The 21,286-nt window shown below is 38.1% G+C and overlaps 1 protein-coding gene across 1 annotated transcript in view; it reads right to left on the bottom strand.

Moving 5' to 3' along the window:
* Window positions 1–245: 245 nt before the first annotated feature.
* The window catches only part of DHRS9 (dehydrogenase/reductase 9), a 32,305-nt gene continuing 11,264 nt past the window's right edge, over window positions 246–21,286 (bottom strand). The window contains exons 3-5 of the mRNA XM_020990914.2: window positions 11,777–12,035; window positions 5,608–5,771; window positions 246–2,188 (exon numbers count right to left, since the gene is read on the bottom strand). Of these exons, the coding sequence (XP_020846573.1) occupies window positions 1,965–2,188; window positions 5,608–5,771; window positions 11,777–12,035 (647 nt within the window). The 3' untranslated portion in view covers window positions 246–1,964. The remainder of the gene's footprint in view (window positions 2,189–5,607; window positions 5,772–11,776; window positions 12,036–21,286) is intronic.

Raw genomic sequence — 21,286 nt, forward strand, 5'->3', positions numbered from 1 at the left:
CTATCTATTAAAGCTGGGATGTTTTTTTTTTTAGTATCTACCTTATCTCCTCTTTTTGATCCTAAGATCCTTGAGGCCAAGGATTGTCTTATTTTGCTTTTATAGCCCCAATTATACCATAATGCCTTATACATACTAGGCAAGTCATAAATATCTACCGAATTGAATTCACATGATGTTTTGGAAAAAAAATGATTACTTTGTCACTGTATCAGTATTATGACCAGTAAGGAAAATGACATCAGTATTGTGGAAGCTTTTCTTTTTTATTTTGTTTGAGGTCGGGGAGGGGGTCCATTGAACAACTATTTAAACATGGGGCATGGAAAAGATAAAAACACGAATCATACGTGTCTAGTCCCCCTTTCTTGCTTTCTGAGTTTTTAGGCACATTCAGGGGGTTTTAGAAAGGCTCAGGCTGGGAGGACACCACATGATGTGATGTGCTTACCCCATCAGTGCATTGTTAGATACTCCATTTGACAAGTCCAGAGCCCAGGCCAGTTTCCTGACTCTCAAACACCTCCTGGGGTTACAAATTCAAAGCGGGTAAGTCCAGAGAGAGCTACCACTATCAATAATCTGCCCATGGACCCTAAGGAGGGTGTTGATGCCTCTGGTAGCAACGTAAGCAGATTGGATCTCCTTGACGGATTGAGCGGTGGTCCAGAGTCCATTGAGTTTGGTGTGAGTTTGGGTTCAGGTTGACATTTAACACGGAAACTCCAGATTAGAGTTTATCTGGTAGCTCAGGAGAGGCAGTTTGGGTAGAGAGAGCTTGCCGTAAAGTCAGGATGACTTGGGTCCAAGTCCTCCTTCTGAAACATAGTGGCTGTATGACTCTCTTAGTGATCTTGGCGGTTCTCTAAGGGACCCGTGCAAGGAAGGATCAGGATACCCCGCAATGGGCCATGCATCTGCTTTGAGGGTGAGGTGTGCCACAAAGATTGAGGTTTGCCATTCTATCCATTTCCAGGATAAAAATCCCCAGCTATTTTTGTTTCCTTTTTAGGAGGAGACTAAGATTACACCCTCTAATTTGGCATGGATGGCTATTATTTTCAGTGGTCTGGAAAGAATAGGACCTTGATATTATCTCCCTCCCCCAACTCCCCATCCCCGCCCCAGTTCTCTGTGAGGTAGTTGAAGTTTATCTTTGATGTCTCCTGACTTCAATTTTGTGGTCTCCCGCCCTGTCAGTTTTGTCTCCCCCCAACCCCCTTTCTTTCCTCTCTGTGGCCTGTCACAAGGCCAGTAGAAGAGAATATTTTGGATAGAAAGGGTGGACCTTTCTTTCTTCTGCCCATTACTACTCAGGGCCACTCTGTATCACTCAGAACTCCATTTTGACCTGCCTTCTGCAGGAAGCACCCCTTGCTCCGTTCTATTCCAATCCTCCCACCATCAAAAGCTACCTGTCCTGCTTCCAGCACCTCAGTGTCTAGCTCCCACCAGGTGACAAGAGCTAATCTGATGAATTCATCCTTGTTAATGAGGATGTCATATCACATTACCTCTCCCACTACTTAAGTTTTTCACATTTTAGTAAGGCCTCCTGTAGATGACGCTTTAATCAAAAAGAATGATTCTAAAGGTGGTAAATAAAAGTACTGTGTCAGGCCAGAGGAAGATAACATTGGGTGGGGAGGCTGGGGTTTTCAGTGACCTTCAAATAATGTAGACCATCCATATTTTGGGTCCACTTTACCCAGGCAGCAGTACTGCCCCCTCCACCCGCCAAGTCTTGGTTTGCCATTCCTGCTTTCTTTCTTTCTAGTCAAGGCTTGGGAGAGACCTCAAGCAGTTCATCAGAGATGGTTGAGGACACTCTGCTCATGTTGAGGAGCACAGGCTTCCAAATGGACCCAGGTTGAATCAGATCTGGAATGATGCTGAAATCCTGATTAGTCTTTAAATCTATCAACCTCATTTGCTCAGGAGCTGAGCAATTCAGGTTGAGTGAATTACACCGCCTTTGGATCAGCCAGTTTTACTTTATGTTTCAGCAACAGAAAATCTTGCAACACTGCTGGCATGAGAGACAGGGGAATCCAAAAAGTCTTGGCATCTACACCAGCGATGTAGTGAGTTTGAGGAAAGAGGCTTGTTAAGGCATGATCCATGCACTTTACCACCAGTGACAGGTCTATGTTCTGAAAAAGCTTGTGTTTTCCTTTTTTAGCCAGACCTATAAAAAGAAAGAAGACAAAAATTTGTTCTTTGCCAATAGGGGAAGATGGGATGTGTTCGTATGTATCTGTTGTTCCCACATGAGGACGTGTGTTTGGGTATATGATGGTGGTTGGTGCACCACTTGTTATCCAGGTGATGTGGTGATCTCTTGCTTTGTAAATATCTGTTTGTGCTAGTTACTTGGATTTTGATTTGATTTGTGTACTTTGATTTTTTTACCCATTCATCAGAGCAAGGTAAGAAGCCATTTACCCTTACAGTAAGGAGGGAAGGGATCCCTGTTTCAGAGAGAGTTATGGGCAAGTTCTGGTTCAGTTACAGGGGAGGGATATGTTTGTAGGGTATCTGCATTGGTGTGTGTTTGTAAACATGCTGGTACCTTAGTAAGCTACGAGTAAAGAGGAGGAGATGGTGGTCAATAATACTCTAGGTTTGGAGAATAGGTTGATATCAGTTTTTAGGCAAATGAAATGATTAAATATTTGAGGAAGTGGATCTTATTTTCAAATACTGAGGCCTATTGCTTAGAGAGGATAAAGACTGTTTTAAGAGGGAGAGAGACTCAACCCCTTTATCCCTTCCCCTTCCCCTTCTCTTGCAATGAGAGCTAGCATTTTGCTAGAGAAATCAATAGGATGGTGTTATGGAACATTTCAAAAGAAGAGGTACAAGTGTTTTGGATAAAATTATCAGATTGACTCTATGTCTTTTTTAATTGATGATATTTATAGTTAATTGATTTTTGTCCTGGATTTGTCTAAGTTCTTTGTCTCTGAACTTACTTCAGAAATTCAGCTGGCGTATAATGAGTTAAGTTTAGAGATCCAGTTTTCTTATTAATCATTGTTGTATTCTTGCCTTAAGGGAATCTGCTGTCCTTGAAGATTGAGGATGGAGACCAGGAAGTCTGGTTTAGTACCTTTATACCACTAAACTATCCTTTAAGGATGACAGGTTTGCTATCCAAAGAAGTCTGGTTCACTATCTCTAACCTTGCAGCTAGACTCAAACAACAAACATTTCTGAGTATCGGGAGGGAAGGAGGAGGTTGTTGCTAGCCCCTCATTCCCAGTTTTCAACAAATCATTGTCCTTCATGCCTCAGCTCTGTAACCAATCATATTGATTTCTCCATCCATGATATTGAACTCTTAACCAATCATAACTCGTTCCCTGCCTACAAAGTCCTTTTCTTTGTTCTGTAGCCCCCCAAATTATAAAAGAGAACTGTCTACCTCATTTAGGGTCTTAGCTTACCTGGGGAGGTGGCAATGCTACTTATTGGTCAATTCATGCTTTACTCATAAATTGATCATGTTCAGAACTTTGTGCCTCAGTCTACCTTAATTTTAGCTGTCACAAGGGAAACAACCAACTTTTTCTTCCATGTGTCAAAAGGCCATAACTGCAAGGGACAGCTGCTGCTGGCTTTATCGCCTGTCCTGTAGAAACACCAAGAATCAGCAGCTCTGATGAGGTGGTCAGACTCCCAGTTAGGAGGAGGAATAAAGCTGTTCCTAAATGCCTATAGATTTCAGAGCTTCAAGAGGCCTTAGAGGTCATCGAGTATAATTTCCTCATTTTATAGATGAGGAAACTGAGGCCCACAGATAAAGTTGTTCCAAGTCCTTGAAAGCGATGAGTACACATAATTAGTGAGGACTTCCCTGGCTGCTGATATTCTATATATACTCCTGTTTTCCAGGCTGGAAGGCTGGAAAAGGGAGACTTAATTTTTGGCATTGCTCTTCAGTCACTTTGGCCTGACCCAGCATAGTCTAATGAAAACAAAGAGTACAAAGCCAGGTTCAATGTCCTGTGGTACATCTGATATGGAAACATGGCAAAATGGATAAAAGGCTACATTGAGAGTCAGGAAGATCTTAACTGGATTTTTGCTTGCCTCCGTCATTTATTAGCTGTGTGACTCAGGGCAAGGCCCTCTCTGAACTTTAGTTTCCTCATTTATAAAATAAGGAAAATAATGTCACTTACCTCCCACGGCTGAGGTGAGGAGTAAGTGTGATCAAGCATATGTGATCCCTTGCAAACCTTAGAGTGCTAGGTAAATGTTTATTATTATTATTGTTGTTGTTATTCTAAGCCGTGGGTACTTCAGTAAGAGGCAAGAATAAAACAATTAGACAAAAGGTCATCATTTCAGAATCAGAAGGCACTTGCAGAGCCATCCGGTCCAACCTGGACCTAAGCTAGAATTCCCATGTCTTCAACAACTGGTTAGGCAGCCTTAGCCTGAAGACCTCATTTCCAGGGAGAATCCTCCTTTGGGAAGCAGTGCTGTTTGCTTTGGCAGAACTCTCATCATGAGGAAGTGCTTCCTTAGAGCAAACCTAAATTTGTCTCTTCCTGGCTTCCCCCCATTGCTCATCGTTCTTTCTTCTGAAGCCAAGCAGAGCAAGTCTGTTCTCTCTTCCACCTGACATCTTCAAATCCTTAAAAAGAGCTATTGGTTCCACCCACCCCTAACACACACACACACACACACACACACACACACACACACACACACATACACGCACGCACCCCTTCTCTCCTCTAGGCTATTATTTTCCCATTTCCTTCAGCTGATGCTTGTATTTTAGAACCTGGTATTTCAGAACAACTTCAGTTGCCCTCCTCTGGACAACCCCTTTCTGAAAGGTGATTCCTAACTCCCCCTGTTCTGTATGTATGTGACATAGAAAAAAAAGCCTGTACACATATCCTAACACTTGATGTCTTGTTACCTTGGGTCATTTTCTAGATGTTTTGTGTCTATATGCGGAGGTGTATGACCTGTAAGTAATGAGCCCAATTTGTTTGTGATTCCTTTACAGTCATGCCTCTCAGGCCCTCAATTATCTTATAAATAACCTTGTAGTAAGGATTTTGCCTTCTGCTTTTTTTTCTTAAATGTTACCATGACTTAGTCCTCCCACCCCCCCCCTACACTTGGCCTAGCATGGTGTGAGGAGATGCTGTAGATTACTGACTTAGGAAAGAGGGAGAGAGCATGTATGGCTATGCCTAAGACAGAAGTAAGAAAGGAAAACCCATAAGGGGTACTACAGGCTTGTGCTTAAAAATCCTATTGGTTATAAAGATTCATCATAGGGGTGGTGAACTATCGGCCTCGAGGCCACATGTGGCCCTCTAGGTCCTCAAGTGCAGCCCTTTGACTGAATCCAAACTTCACAGAACAAATCCCAATAAGGGGAGGTGAAGTTTGGATTCAGTCAAAGAGTTGCACTTGAAGACCTAAAAGGCCACAAGTGGCCTCGAGGTCACAGGTTCCCCATGCCTGGTTGGTACCTTAGGAAACTCCATATGTTGCACATGTCTAAATTTTGATATTTTGCTAATCCCTCACATTTCTGTATGAAGCAACGACTAAAGCAATTATCTGAAAGCTCACTTTTTTCAATGTACCCATCTCCATACTGTTGTTTGATATCTGGTGAAAGTTGCTTCCAGACGGCCATTTTCTTTTCAGTGGCCTTTGCGGGATCTGTCAGTCCTGTTTTAAACAATCCTGGTTCGATGCATGATACTTTCACGCCGAATTCTTTCATGTCCCTCCTGTGAAAAGAGCCCATTGGAAATTGTTCTGTTACTTTTCAGACAGTTTTATTTGGAGGGCATTCATTTTTGAGTAGGACTGTGGAATTAGGACATTGCTCCAGGGTGATAAGAGGATATTGATAGCACTTAACTGAGTTTAGCCAGTCAGTCATTCAACATGCATTTGTTAAGCATTTATGGTGTGCTAGATGCTATTCTAAGTGCTGGAGATACAGAGAAAGGCAACCCCACCTAAAAAAATAAAAACAAAAACAACAATCGATTTCCTCAAAGACCTTACAGTCTAACGAGGGGAGAATGTGCAAACAACTACGTACAAAAAAGATACAGGTAGGATAAATTGGAAATAATGTCACAGAAACGTCCAGGAAGCTAGGAAACGGAGATGAGAAGTGAGAGCACTCCAGGTATAAGGGACGGTCAGTACATGTAGGTCCTCAAATCTGAGATCTTTCCTTCAATTTCTCAACCTTCTTCTGTGCCTCCGCTCGGCCCCAACCAACAACTTTCCCCAGGTGAATACCAGGGATCTAGTCCCAGAAGCCAGACTGTCTAGCGATGTTTCTGTCAAAATCAGTTTTCTTGTGAATATTTTTGCTAATAGTAATTTGAATTTAGAGACATCTTTCTCCTGAGGGCTCAGAGCACCTGATTGAAACATCCAAGAAAAGGTTCCTCAAAAGGTCAGTGGCAAGGATGATTTCCATCTGAGGAATGGGAAGTTGCAGTACAAAAAGTGACATGGTTCATTTAATAACACTCAGAGATAACTATGGCAGGGTGGTGATTAACAAGGGAGTGGCCTAAAGTGCTCAGCAAACCTGTTTTTATCATGCACAGTCACTCACAATAGCTTTATCCAGCTGTGAGAAAGAACAAAGGTATGCCTTGCTTTGAGAGAAATTCAACATATAAAAATCGGATATCGAAATCATTTGTCTCTAATTTAGTCTTGTACACAGAAAGTAAGTTAGTGAGTCACTACTTTATAAAGTAACTAATACGGGGAATCTGTAGCCTCAAGGCTACGTGACCCTCTTAATAAAAGCATTTGTTCTGTAAAACTTAGACTCAATCAAAAGGCTGCACCCAAGGACCTAGAAGGCCACTTGTGGCCTCAAGGCCACAGGTTCCCCACCTCTGCCTTATACAGTATGTTATGGTTAGAAAGAAGTAAGGAAACAAGAGTTTATTAATGATCTATTATGTGCTAGGTACTTTATAATATCATGTCACTTGATCTTCACAACTGTGGGAGATAGGTTTCACTCTTACCCTTTTTTTACATTTGAGGAAACTGAGGCAGACAGAAGTTAAATGACTTTGTCAGGGTTGCACAGTGGGTAAGTAAAAGTATTTGAGGCTAGATCAGAACTCAGATCTTCTTGACTCCAGTCCCAGAGCTTGATTTACTGTGCCATCTAGCTGCCTCTAGAGCACTGGAGGAAGACCCAGTTTTCTCAGATTTGCTGCTTCCTGTCTCTTGCTTACTTTGTCTGAGCCTCAGTTTCCTAATCTGTAAATTGAGGTAATAATTGCCTGCCCAGATCACCCCTCATGGTGCTGTAGTGTTAAGAGAATCAAACAAAATAAGGGACTGAAGCGATTTGTAACAATAAAATATTATATGAGCAATACTATCCTACAGAAATATGGTATTTTATGATAACAAGGCACCTTACAGGCTGTATCTTATTTTAGCCTCATGACAATGCTATGCACCCATTTTATGGAGGAGGCAAGTGAAATTCTTCCTACCATAAAGATGACTTCATAGAATATAAGCTCCTTGAGGTTAGTGGCCGCTTTCTTTTGGTCTTTTTATCCCCAATCCTAAGAACAGTACCTATATTTCTATCTCTTTTAGACCTTGGCATATGCACAGATGCCATTTTTCACTGTCAGCTTAGCTGATTTCTTCTTCATTACCCATCCCCACTCTCCACCCTTCTCCTGAAGAGGGAAATCTAGTTTTGCCACATTATTTACATTCATGACAGACCTGTATTCCAAGAGAACCTCCATAAGCCAGTCCCACAGGTAATTGCTGATAATTAAGTAACTACGGCCAATGACTAAGTACACATGCAACTTCACGTGCCTGTATAGTAGGATGGGATGGACTGGGGTCCAAGGACGGTAAGGCTGGCCCCAGTATAAGGTTGGAGGACACTATTATAGTAAGACTTCACTGTCGTACTGTTTCCTTCCTTGTGAACATGGCACCTTGCAGTTCTTAGCATTAGATAGGAAGTCTTGAATTGTAATTTTGGACAGATTTCTGTATTGCTGCCTTCATTCAGTTCAAGGGTATAGTCTGATCTTGAATTGGTAAACTAAACAGTCTGTACTGTAAGCTGTGCTATATGCCTGGCACACATCTCAGCACTCAATAAAAATGAAGACTTTCCTGATGCTCTTAGCTATTAGAGCCCTTCCACTTATCCCCAAATAATGTAAATATTATACATATATAAAATACTCTATATTGTATATTTTATATATACATACATGTATACAGATTTATATACATAGATGTAATCTATAGCTATGACTATGTCTACAGCTATGTTTAAATCTGTTCATATCCATATCCATATCCATCTCTATATCCTTATCCTTATCCATATCTAACCAATATATATGAACATATATACATATGTACATATGTCTATGTCTATAACTATATCTAGGTGTTTTCTCCTTCAATACAATTCTTGAGGGAAGGGACTGTTTCACATTTGGCTTTCTAAACATAAGAACAGAGACAGTGCTTAGCATAGAGCAAATACACAATAAATGGAAATTGATTGAATGACTGATTGAGCAAATGAACATGCAGTTAAGAGCACATAATTTGGAATCAGAGGATCTAGGGTCAAATCCCATCTTGGTTCCTGAATGAATGACTCTGGGCAAGTTATTCTATAATCTCTGGGCCACAGTATCCTTAATTGTAAAATGAGAGGGTTGGGTTAGATGATCTGTAAAGTCCCTCCTCATTCTAAACCTATAATATATGATTCAAATTCCCAGAAGACCCAAACTATTTCTAATTTGCCTCATATGTTGCCTTCAGCAACATGTGGTGAAATGTGTTCAATAAATACTTTAAATGATGGTGATAATGATAGTTGATATGCCTAGGGAGTAGTCAATTTATGAAAGTTATGATGAATAACAATGATGAGATGGATCTTTGGAATGCAAATTCTGCATTCACAGAAGGCTCCAAGGAGTAGCTGGAGTTACAACTCATTTAGAAATCCCACCATAGTGGTCTTACACCACTCCTGTTTCAAACCCCCTGGTGTTATCCTAGAAATCTAAGCAAATGGAGACCAAGAAAATTGCAGAAATAGCTCTCTCAATATTAATGAAAGAATGGTTCCCTAGTGCAGAAGTTCTTAACCTAACATCTGTGAATTTAAAAGAATATGTATTTTGATAATTGCTTTTCAATAGAATTGGTTTCCTTTGTAATCCTTTATATTTCATTTTATGAATTTAAAAGCCATTATTCCGAGAAGAGGCTTCGCTGAGCTGCCAAAGGCATCCAGGAATGAAAAAAGATTAAGAACTCCTGGCCTGGAGTTTTCGGATTCTCTGCTTCCATACCACAATCTTTATTTTATGACTGATGCTCTTACAGAGCCAAGAACCCACAGTATCACCACTTACATTTTACATGTCATCATGGGTGACCAAGCTGGGATTTTAACTTCCAATGATCTTTATTTTTGCTCAGACAGAAGAAACTGGCTAGTGCTTCCTTTTGGCTAAGAACTAAAGGAGAGGACCACAGAATCCTACTAGGGAAAATCCTATTCCAAGTTCTATTCAGACACATGGGGAGCTGGAGTGTATTTATTATCATTAGAAAGCTATTCTGAAAGGGAGACAGAGTGTCTCTCCCACTAAGGATTATAGTTAAAAGAGACCTTACAGGTCAGCCAGGGAACCCTTCATTTTACAGATGAGGAAACTGAGGTAAAAGAGGTTAAGCGACTTGGCCAAGATCACGTGGGCATTAAGTGGCAAAATCTGACTAGGCAAGTGAGTGTGGGCAAACCATTTACCTTCTCTAATCCTCAGGTCTTTCCATAAAATAAGAATAATAATACCTACTTCCACGTCTATCTTCTAAGGTGGTTTTGAGGGGCTCAAATGAAATAGTAAGTAATGCGTAGGGAGGGTCTTCTCAAATGATTTTACGTTCCCCAGGTTTCTTCTAGTATCAAATGAGATAATATATGCAAAAGTGCTTTATAAGCTGTATATGCATAAATACAGCTTAAGTATAAACTATGTATGTATGTATACATTTATACATTTGTGTATTATAAGTGTGTGTACATTTATATGCATACAAATGGGAGCTACCATTATTCCTATTTTAAGTACTAAGATGTGGTGGTAAGATTTGATGAAGAGAATGTCTAAAAAGTCCAATAGATAAATGGTCAAAGGATATGAACAGGCAGTTTTCAGAAAAAGAAATCAAAGCTACCAATAGTCACATAAAAATGCTCCAAATCACTATTGATTAGAGAAATAAAAATTAAAACAACTCTGAAGTATTACCTTACACCTATCATACTAGCTAACGTGACAGAAAAGGAAAATGACAAATGCTGGAAGGGATGTGGAAAAATAGGGACACTAATACACTATGGTTGGAGTTGTGAACCAACCATTTTATAGAGCAATTTGGAAACTATGCCCAAAGGGCTATAAAACTGTGTATATTCTTTAACCCAACAATACCACTACTAGGTCTATATACCAAACAGATCAAAGAAAAAGTGAAAGGACTCATATGTACAAAAATTTAGCAGCTCTTTTTGTGGTGGCATAGAATTAGAAACTCAGAGGACACCCATCATTTGGGGAAGGGCTGAACAAGTTGTGGTATGTGACTGTGATGGAATTCTATTGTGTTGTCAGAAATGATGAGGGGTATTGTTTCATAAAAACCTGGGAAAACCAAATGAATTGATGCAAAGTAAAGTGAGCAGAACCAGGAGGACATTGTACACTGTTTTGGCAATATTGTAGCAATGATCAACTGTGAAAGACTTAGCTACTCTGATCAATACAATGATCCAATACAATGATACAACTTGATATAAAATACTGCCCACTTCCAGAGAGAAAACTGATGAACTCTAAGTGCAGATTGAAGCATACATTTTTCACTTTTTTTTTTGCAACATGAATAATATGGAAATAGGTTTTGAATGAGAGAAAACTGATGAACTCTAAGTGCAGATTGAAGCATACATTTTTCACTTTTTTTTTGCAACATGAATAATATGGAAATAGGTTTTGAATGACTTCACAAGGATAATGTATATCATATTGCTTGAATTCTCAAAAAGGGGGGGAAGAGCTGGAGGGAGGGTAAAAATTTGGAATTCAAAATTTAAAAAGAAATCAAATTTCAAAATAAGTAAATAAATAATGAGAAACAAGCAAACAAAAAGAGAATGTCTAAAAAGAAAAAAAAACCCAACCACCAAACAATTGTAGCTGGGTCATAAGTCAGTTGTAGAGAAAATTAGGATCATAAGATTTAGGGCTGAAAGAGACCTTAGAAGCCATCTAAACTAACTCCTTTTTATAGAAGAGAAAACCAAGGCCCAGAGATGTTAAGTGACTTTCCCAAGGTCACACAGGCAATAATTAGTGGAGTTAGGAGAGGTACCAAAGTCCACTTTCTCTAAGTCTAATGATCTTTCCTTTCCCAATAATGTCTTGCTGATAGGTTTCAGCAAGGTGTCACTACTGAATTAGTAAATTAGAGTGATGCTAGCTGTGGAGCTCACCATCAAATTATCTAACTCCCTACACAAATTCTTCTTTCATTCATCTTTTATTTGTCATATGCGAACTCACCTCCCTACCATTACCATCACCATCACAACCATGTCTTTATTTAGAATAAAATATAAAAAGCAAAGCTTGTATTACTTTTCCCTTCTGCCGTTTGCATTTTTTACCTTAAGCTATCATTGAACCCTTCCACTGCATACTTGGATGGAGTATAGCCACCTCCAGAGATTGCAAGCCGACCGCCTATGCTGGAGACATTGATTATCCTCCCTTGGGCTTTCTTGACCAAAGGCAGCATGTTCAACGTCACATTAATGAGACCAAACAGATTTACTTCAAAAGGCTCCCTGAAGTGCTCCACGGTCAGCCAGTCGGTGGGAGCCAATACCCCAAGAACGCCAGCGTTGTTGATCAGTCCCCAAAGACCTAGAACAAAGAGGAGAAAATGAGTCCAGGGTAGTGGGCATGGGAGGCAGAGTGCATTGTCTGGAATGCTCACTGTTCATTTGTTCAGTGGTCATCACATTGTGCTTCAATATCTTTCACAATCTGTTGTTGATGTAGATGAGTGGCTGAGGCAAAAATGAAACATAATAAATATGTTTGAAACTCCTGAACCTGGCACTCAAAGCTATTCACAGACTCCAACCCTACCAAATTAAGCTTTGAGAGAAATGATTTTTTCTCTTGTATTAATAACTAATTATTTCATTAAGACCAAGGTTTTTCCTCTTTTCTGCTTGCTCATCCAGAAATCAATCAGTGTGGGAAATCTCAGGCAGAGATTTATCTAGGCCAAGATCTAATCAGACAGTAAACGAAGTTCTATGAGGATGAGTCTCTTTGTATTTCCATGGCCAAGTACATAGTGGTCATTTGATCTTTCCTGGCCTCAGTTCCATCCTCTGTAAAATGAAAGGGTTTGACTAGATGACCTTTAAGATCTCCTAGGTCTGCATTTCTGGGAACTGCTTATTGAATGAAATTGTTGTTGAACCAGCAACTTTAGAATTCTAATCCTATCTTGGAAGGTGAGGATGTCACAGAGAAGCTTGAGTTCACTTTCTGCTTTTATTCTCTCATATGGAAAGTGATAGGAACACAGCTGGGATTAGTGAATATGTCTAAGTAATAATGCCTAACATTTAGATAGAACTTTACATGTATTGCACAACACTCTTACAGACCTTCCCTTGTTCTGACATAGGACTAGAGCTCTAGCCTTAGAGGCAGGAAGACTTGGGTTCAAATCCCACCTCAGTCATTTATTAGCTGTGTGACCCTGAGCAAGTCACTTATCCTTTTCTCAGCTTCTGTTCCTTCACTTGTAAAATGAGGATAATAATTGTACCTACCATTCCCAGCTGTCATGAGGATTAAATAGGATAACATACATAAAGTGCTTTGCAAACCTCAAAGTACTATATAAATGTTAAGCACTATTGTTCTTTGCTCTTCACAACAACACTATAAGGAAGGCATGGAATTAAAATTAAATTCCACTTCTGGTGACAAGATGGTGAAATGAGGAAGCAACCCCCTAAAGCCCTCCAAACAACTAGAAAACTGCCTTAGAATTGATCTAGGAGTGAGGAAGCAGCTGACCAGCCGGGCAGCAAAGGTCTCTCTCACTGTGGTGGGAGGGGAGTGAAGTCCAAGAGCAGCAGCAGCAGCAGAAGTAGGAACAGCAGGGGCCAGCCTCACAGCAGGGGGCCTGCAGACAGGCTCCAAACCTAGGGTAATCCCGCCAGTGAGGCCCCACCTTCCTGTAAACCAGCAGCCCCTAGGCAAGTGAGCAGTCTGTGCTGCACAGCAAGGTCCTGCCCCAGCAACCCTAGCACAAGCCAATAGCGAGGCCTTGACGCCATACTTGGTCAATAGTGAAGCCCTACCCCAGGGCTGGCCAACAGTGAGACTCCACCTCTGGGGCCCTACCCTTTAGGCAGATCAGCAATAAAATTACTTTTCCAGAGCCTGCTAGAAGAGAGGCCCTATTTCCATAGCAACCCAGCAGTAGGGCCCCACTCCTGGGGCAGACCAGCAATAAGAGCTCTCCTCTAGGGCCAGCCGCCAGAAACACTCTTGTCACCATAGCAACCTAGCAGCCAGGGCTCACACCTGGAGCAGGCCAGCAGCTAAACCTCACACCCAAGGGAGGCCAATGGGGAGGCCCCATCCCTTAGTACAAGCCAGAAGGGAAGCCTACCCTCCAGAGAAAGCAAGCAGCTAAGCCCTGAAGCCCAGTGAAAGCCAGCAGTAAGACCCAGAGCCCCAGCACAAAAAGCCTGGGTCAGTGCAGGACCAGAGCCCAACTCTCACATAAATACACCAAGTCACAAAAAAGGGGGGAAAAGATAAGTAAAAAACAAAAAATAGCTTGACTATAGAAAGTTATGGAAAGGGAGGATCAAGGCAAAAACTTAGAAGAGGAGAATAGTGTCAAAATGGCTACATGTGAAGCCTCAAAGAAAAATGTAATTTGGTCTCAGACCCAAGAAAAATTCCCAGAAGAGCTTAAAAAGGATTTTCAAAAGCAAATTACAAAAGCAGAAGAAAAAATTGGGAAAAGAAATGAAAGAATCATGAAAAAAAGAGTCATGGGAAAAGATATACAAAAATTTACCAAGGAAAATAAGTCCCTAAAAAATAGAATTGGCCAGATGGAAAAGAAAGTACAAAGGCTCACTGAAGAAAATAATTCCTTAAAAACTAGAATTGAACAAGTGGAAACTAATGATTCTTTGAGACATCAAGATACAATAAAACAAAATTAAAAAGTAAAAAAAAAAGAAGAAAATGTGAAATTTCTCATTGAAAAAATAACTGACCTAGAAAATAGATAATATAAGAATTATTGGACTACCTGAAAGCCATGATAAAAAAAAAAATCCTGGACAACATCTTTCAAGAAATCATCAAAGAAAACTGCCCTGATATATTAGAACCAGAGGGAAAAATAGAAATTGAAAGAATCCACTGATCACTACCTGAAAGAGGTCCCAAAATGAAAACTGTCATGAACATCATAGCAAATTCCAGAGCTCACAGATCAGGGAGAAAATATTGCAAGCAGCTAAAAAGAAATAATTTAAATATCATGGAACTTCGGTCAGGATTACACAGAATTTGACAGCTTCTACACTAAAGAATTAGAGGGCTTGTAATATGATATGCCAAAAGGCAGAGGAGTTAGGATTACAATGAAGAACTACCTACCCAGCAAAATTGAATATAATCTTTAAGGGGGAAAAATTGACATTTAACAAAATAGAGTTCTTTCAAGCATTTCTAATTAAAAGACCAGAGCTGAATAAAAAATTTGATCTACAAATATAAGACCAGGGGAAACAGAAAAATGTTTAAAAAAAAAAGAGAGAGAGAGAATACATAAGAAATTCAAAAAGGTTAAACTGTTTATATGTCCATATGGCAAGACTCTTAACAACTTCATTACCATAAGAGCAATTAGAAGGAATATATGTAGATAGAAGGTGTGAATAAAAGGTGACTTTGATGGGATGGTACCCCAAAAAAATAAAATAAAGAGGAGAGAAAGAAAGAAAATTGCACTGGAAGAATAAGGGGTGGGGTTGAATGGGGGTAAATTACTCCACAGAAAAGAGGCATGAAGAAGCTATTATAATAGAGGGGAAGATGGGGGTGGTGGCAGCAGGTAAAGTTTAAACCTTATTCTCATCAAATTGGCCCAAAGAGGGAATAACATACACACTCAGGTGGATATAGAAATCTATCTTATCCTATAAGGAAGTAAAAAGAGAAGTAGATAATAGAAGGGGGAGGGAGGACTGATAAAAGGTAGGGTATCTTGGGGAAGGTGGTGATCAAAAGTAAAACACTTGGGAGGAGGGAAAGTCTGGGGATAAGAGAAAGAGGGAGATAAACAAATGAAAAATAGCATGGAGGAAAATACAGTTAGTTATCAGAACTATAAATGTGAATGAGATGAACTCACCCATAAAACAGAAGCAGATATTAGAATTGATTAAAAACAATCCTACAATATGTTGTTTACAAGAAACACATTTGAAACAGAGAGATACACACAGGGCAAAGGTAAGGGGCTGGAGCAGAGTCTATTATGCTTCAACTGAAGCAAAGAAAGCAGGGATAGTGATCATGATCTCAGACAAAGCAAATGCAAAAAAAGATCTAATTAAAAGAGATAAAGAATGAAGCTATATTTTGCTGAAAGGTAACATAAACAATGAAGTTATATCAATACTAAATATATATATGAACTGAATGGTGTAGCATCTAAATTTTTGAAGGAGAAGTTGAATGAGTTATAGGAGGAAATATATAATAAAACTATGCTGGTGGGGGATCTTAACTTTCCCCTCTCAGAACTAGGTAAACCTGATAAAAAATAAACAAGAAAGAAGTTAAGGAGATGAATAAAATTCTGGAAAAGTTAGATATGATGGATCTCTGGAGAAAATTGAATGGGGATAGAAAGGAATATATCTTTTTCTCAGTAGTACATGGCACTTAACACAAAAATCCACCATGTATTAGGACATAAAACCTCATAACCAAATGCAGAAAAGCAGAAATAATAAATGCATCCTTTTCCAATCATAATGCAATAAAAATTAAATTCAATAATGGACAATGGAAAGAGATATTAAAAATAATTGGAAATTAAATAGTCTAATCCTAAAACACAAGTGGGTCAAAGAACAAATCATAGAAACAATTGAGAATTTCATTAAAGAAAATGACAACAATAAGACAACATACTAAAATTTATGGGATGCAGCCAAAGCAGTACTTAAGGAAAATTTTATCTCTAACTGCTTACATCAATAAAATAGAGAAAAAACAGATCAATGAATTGGGCATTTAACTAAAAAAAAACAACCTAGAAAAAGAACACACTAAAAAGCCTCAATTAAACATCAAATTGGAAACTCTGAAAATCAAAGGAGAGATTAAGAAAATTGAAAGTAAGAAAACTTTTGAGCTAATATAACTAGAAGCTGGTTTTATGAGAAAAAAACCCAATAAAATAGATAAATCATTGGTTAATTTGATTTAAAAAAAGGAAAGAAGAAAACCAAATTACTAGCATCAAAAATGAAAGGGGTGAACTCACCACCAATGAAAAGGAAATTAAAACAATTGGGAGCTATTTTGCCCAAGTACCTGCCAATAAATTTGACAATCTAAATGAAATGGACAAATATCTACAAAAATATAAATTACCTGGATTAACAAAAGAAGAAATAAAATATTTAAATATCCCAACCTTACCAAAAGAAATTGAACAAGCCATCAATGAGCTTCCTAAGAAAAAATTCCTAGAACCAGATGGATTCACAAGCTAAATTTACCAAACATTTAAAGAACAACTAATCCCAATGTTATATAAACTATTTGGGAAAATAGACAAAGAAGGAGTCCTACCAAATTCCTCTTAAGACACAAATAATGTGCTGGCACCCAAACCAGGAAGAGCCAAAACAGAGAAAGAAAACTATAGACCAATTTCTCTAATGAATATTGATGCAAAAGTTTTAAATAAAATACTAGCAAGGAGATTACAGCTATATATCACAAAGATAATACACTATGACCAGGTGGGATTTATACCAGAAACGCAGGGCTGGTTTTCAATAGGAAAACTATTAGCATAATTGCCATATCAGTAACAAAACCAACAGAAATCATATTACTATCTCAATAGATACAGAAAAAGCCTTTGACAAAATACTGCACCCTATCCTATTAAAAACACTAGAGAGCATAGGAATAAACGAGCTTAACTTAAAATAAGTAATATTTATCTAAAACCACCAGCAAGCATTATCTGTAATGGGAATAAGTTAGACACCTTCCCAATACAATCAGGAGTGAAGTAAGAATGCCCATTATCACCTTTATTATTTAATATTGTACTAGAAATGTTAGCTATACCAATAAGAAGAGAAAAAGAAATCAAAGGAATTAGAACAGGCAACGAAGAATGAGATTATCACTCTTTGCAGGTGACATGATGTTATACTTAGAAAATCTTAGAGAATCAACTAAAAAAACTACTTAAAATTATTAACAACTTTAGCAAAGTTGCAAGATGCAAAATAAATCCACATAAATTATCGATATTTCTATATATTATCAACAAAATCCAACAAGAGATAGAAAGAGAAATTCCATTTAAAATAACTGTGGACAATGTAAGATATTTGGGGGCCTACTTACCAAGACAAACCCAGGATCTATATGAACACAACTATAAAACACTTTTCACACAAATTAAGTCATATCTGAACAACTGGAAAAATATTAATTGCTCATGGGTAAGCTGAGCCAATATAATAAAAATGACAATTTACCTAAATTAATCAATTTATTCAGTGTCATATCAATCAAACTACCAAAAAAATCATTTTATAGAGCTAGAAGAAAATAACAACAAAATTCATCTGGAAGAACAACAGTTCAAGGACATCAAAGGAATCAATGAAAAAAAAGCAAAAGAAGGTGGTCTAGATCTCAAACTATATTATAAAGTGGTAATTATCAAAACAATCTGGTACTGGTTAAGAAATAGAGTGGTGGATCAATGTGATAGATTAGGTACAAATTACATTATAGTAAATGACCATAGTAATCTAGTATACGATAAACCCAAAGATACAAGCTTTTGGAACAAAATCCCATTTTTTATCAAAAACTACTGGGAAAACTGGAAAACAATATGGCAGAAACTAGGTATAGACCAACATCTCAAATGGTATACCAATATAAGGTCAAAATGGGTACAAGATTTTTACATGTATAGGGTGATACCATAAGCAAATTAAGAAATAATGGAATAGTTTATCTGTCAGATTTATGGATAAGGGAAGAATTTAGGATTAAAGGAGATAGGGAAAGCATTACAAAATGTGAAATAGATAATTTTAATTATATCAAATTAAAAAGTTTTTGTGCAACAAAACCAATGCAACCAAAATTACATGGAAAGAAGAAAACTAGGAAAATATTTTGCAATAAGTATCTTTGATAAAGACCTCATTTCTCAGATATATAGAAAACAGTGAGATTTATAAAAATACAAGTCATTCCCCAATTGATAAATGGTCAAACGATATGAACAGGCAGTTTTCAGACAAAAAAATCAAAGCTATCTATAGTCATATGAAAAAACGCTCTAAATCACTATTGATTAGAAAAATGCAAATTAAAACAACCCTGAGCTACCACCTCACACCTATCAGAGTGGCTTAATATGACAAAAAAGGAAAATGTTAGATGTTGGAGGGGATGTGGGAAAACTGGGACACTAATGCACTGTTGGTGGAATTGTGAACTGACCCAACCATTCTGGAGAACAATTTGGAACTATGGGTTGTAAAACCTGTGCATACTCTTTTATCCAGCAATACCACTGCTAGGTTTATATCCCAAAGACATCCAAAAAATGGAAAAGGACCTATTTGTACAAAAATATTTATAAAAGCTCCTTTTCTGGTGGCTAAGAATTGGAAATCAAAGGGATGCACATCAATTGGGGAATGAATAAGCAAGCTGTGATATATGATTGCAATGGAATCTTATAGTGCTGTAAGAAATGACAAACAGGATTATTTCAAAAAAGCCTGAAAAGACTTACATGAACTGATGCATCAGGAGAATGTTGTACACAATAATAGCAATATTGTCAGATGAAGAATGACTTAGCTATTCTCAGCAATACAATGATCTAAGACAATTCTAAAGGACTAATGATGAAGCATACTATCCGCCTCTGAAGAAAGAATTGTTGATTGAATATAAACTGAAGCATGGTATTTTTCACTTTCTTAATCTTTCTTTCTTTCTTTCTTTCTTTCTTTCTTTCTTTCTTTCTTTCTTTCTTTCTTTCTTTCTTCCTTTCTTCCTTCCTTCCTTCCTTCCTTCCTTCCTTCCTTCCTTCCTTCCTTCCTTCCTTCCTTCCTTCCTTTCTTCCTTTCTTCCTTTCTTTCTTTCTTTCTTTCTTTCTTTCTTTCTTTCTTTCTTTCTTTCTTTCTTTCTTTCTTTCTTTCTTTCTTTCTTTCTTTCTTTCTTTCTTTCTTTCTTTCTTTCTCCCTTTTATTCCGGTCTTGTACAAAATGACTAATATGGAAATGTTTTGCATAATTGCACATGTATAACGTATATCTGCTTACCATCCCAGGGAGAGGGAGGGAGGAAGGGATAGAATCTGGAATCAGAACTTTAAATGAAAACATTAGAAAAATTTTTTTAAAGACTAAATTACAATGGTTACTTCTACCCATATTATCACATATGCAGTCCTCTGTTAGGCATTTAAAGCTCTTCATAATCTTGTCCTTTCCTCCATTTCAGGTCTTCTTACACTTCATTCCCTTACACTTTAATTTAGCTGAAGTGGCATATTTGCTGTACTTCTCACATGTTACTCCATCTCCCATCTCCCATCTCCCATCTCACCATTGCTCTGGCTATTCCCACAAGCATGGAATACTCTCCTTCCTTACCTCCACATGTTAGATTAATTGGCTTCCTCCAAAACCTAACTTAGTCCCACATCTTCTAGAAGGCATTATTTGGTTTCCTCAGCTAGTAGTGCTTTCCCCTGTGAAATTACTATGCATTTACTCTGCATGTATCTTGTATGGGGGCAGTTAGGTGGCACAGTGGATAGAGTGCCAGGCCTGGAGTCAGAAAGACCTGAGTTCAAATCTAGCCTGAGATGCTTACTAGCTGTATGACCTTGGACACGTCTCTTACACCTATTTGCCTCAGTTTCTTCATCTGTAAAATGAGTTGGAGAAGGAAATGGCAAATCGCTCTGGTATCTTTGCCAAGAAAGCCTTAAATGGAGTCTCAAAGAGTCGGGTAAGACTGATAAGACTGAACAACAACCCACATCTTGTATGTCAATAATTATTTACATGCTGTATTCTTTTGAATGTGAGCTCCCTGTCCTCAAGGAGCTTTTTTTTTTTTTATCCGCAGGTCTTAGCACAGTTCCTGACACATAGTAGGTGCTTAATAAATGCTTAATGACTGACTTGCTTAAGTGTCTTCACCTGAGTCTTCTGAAACTCAGATTCAGGTTTTTGGGCTCCTAGTTCAGTATCTTTCTGACTATATCACTTTGCATCTCAGCTTTTGCAAGGTAGGAGTAAGGCTACACTCAAATACTCTGTTTATCATGTTACAACATTCAAGAAAAAGTGATTATGAGCTACTTGAGAGCAGGGACTATCTTTTGCCTCTTCTCGTATCCCCAGTACCAGCATTATATCTGGCAAATAGTAGGCATTTGATGAAATGTTTATTGACTTACCAGCGGCACTGAAAATTTTAAAAATCATTTGTCCAGATGGATTATCTACATAATACAAAACATTAGGTATTTCCAAAATCACCGTACAGATGTGGAACGTGTCTAAACCTAAAAAAGTCTCTGGAAACTTAAAATCCTGACTTTATGATAAATCAATGATAGAAAATCATAAACCATGATTGATTTTCTTAGGAAAAAAAGTGGTACCTGGGAATATTTAAAACTCCATTCAAGGCTTTAAAAACCATCTCACTTTCTAGGAAATAGCAGTTTTTGTAAAATTGGGTGACAAATATATATATATATATATATATATATATATATATATCAGGGTTCCGTTATTATTTCATCAGAC

Source organism: Phascolarctos cinereus, unplaced genomic scaffold, assembly GCF_003287225.1.
Source record: "Phascolarctos cinereus isolate Bilbo 61053 unplaced genomic scaffold, phaCin_HiC Scaffold_726;HRSCAF=1367, whole genome shotgun sequence".
Lineage (NCBI taxonomy): Eukaryota > Metazoa > Chordata > Mammalia > Diprotodontia > Phascolarctidae > Phascolarctos > Phascolarctos cinereus.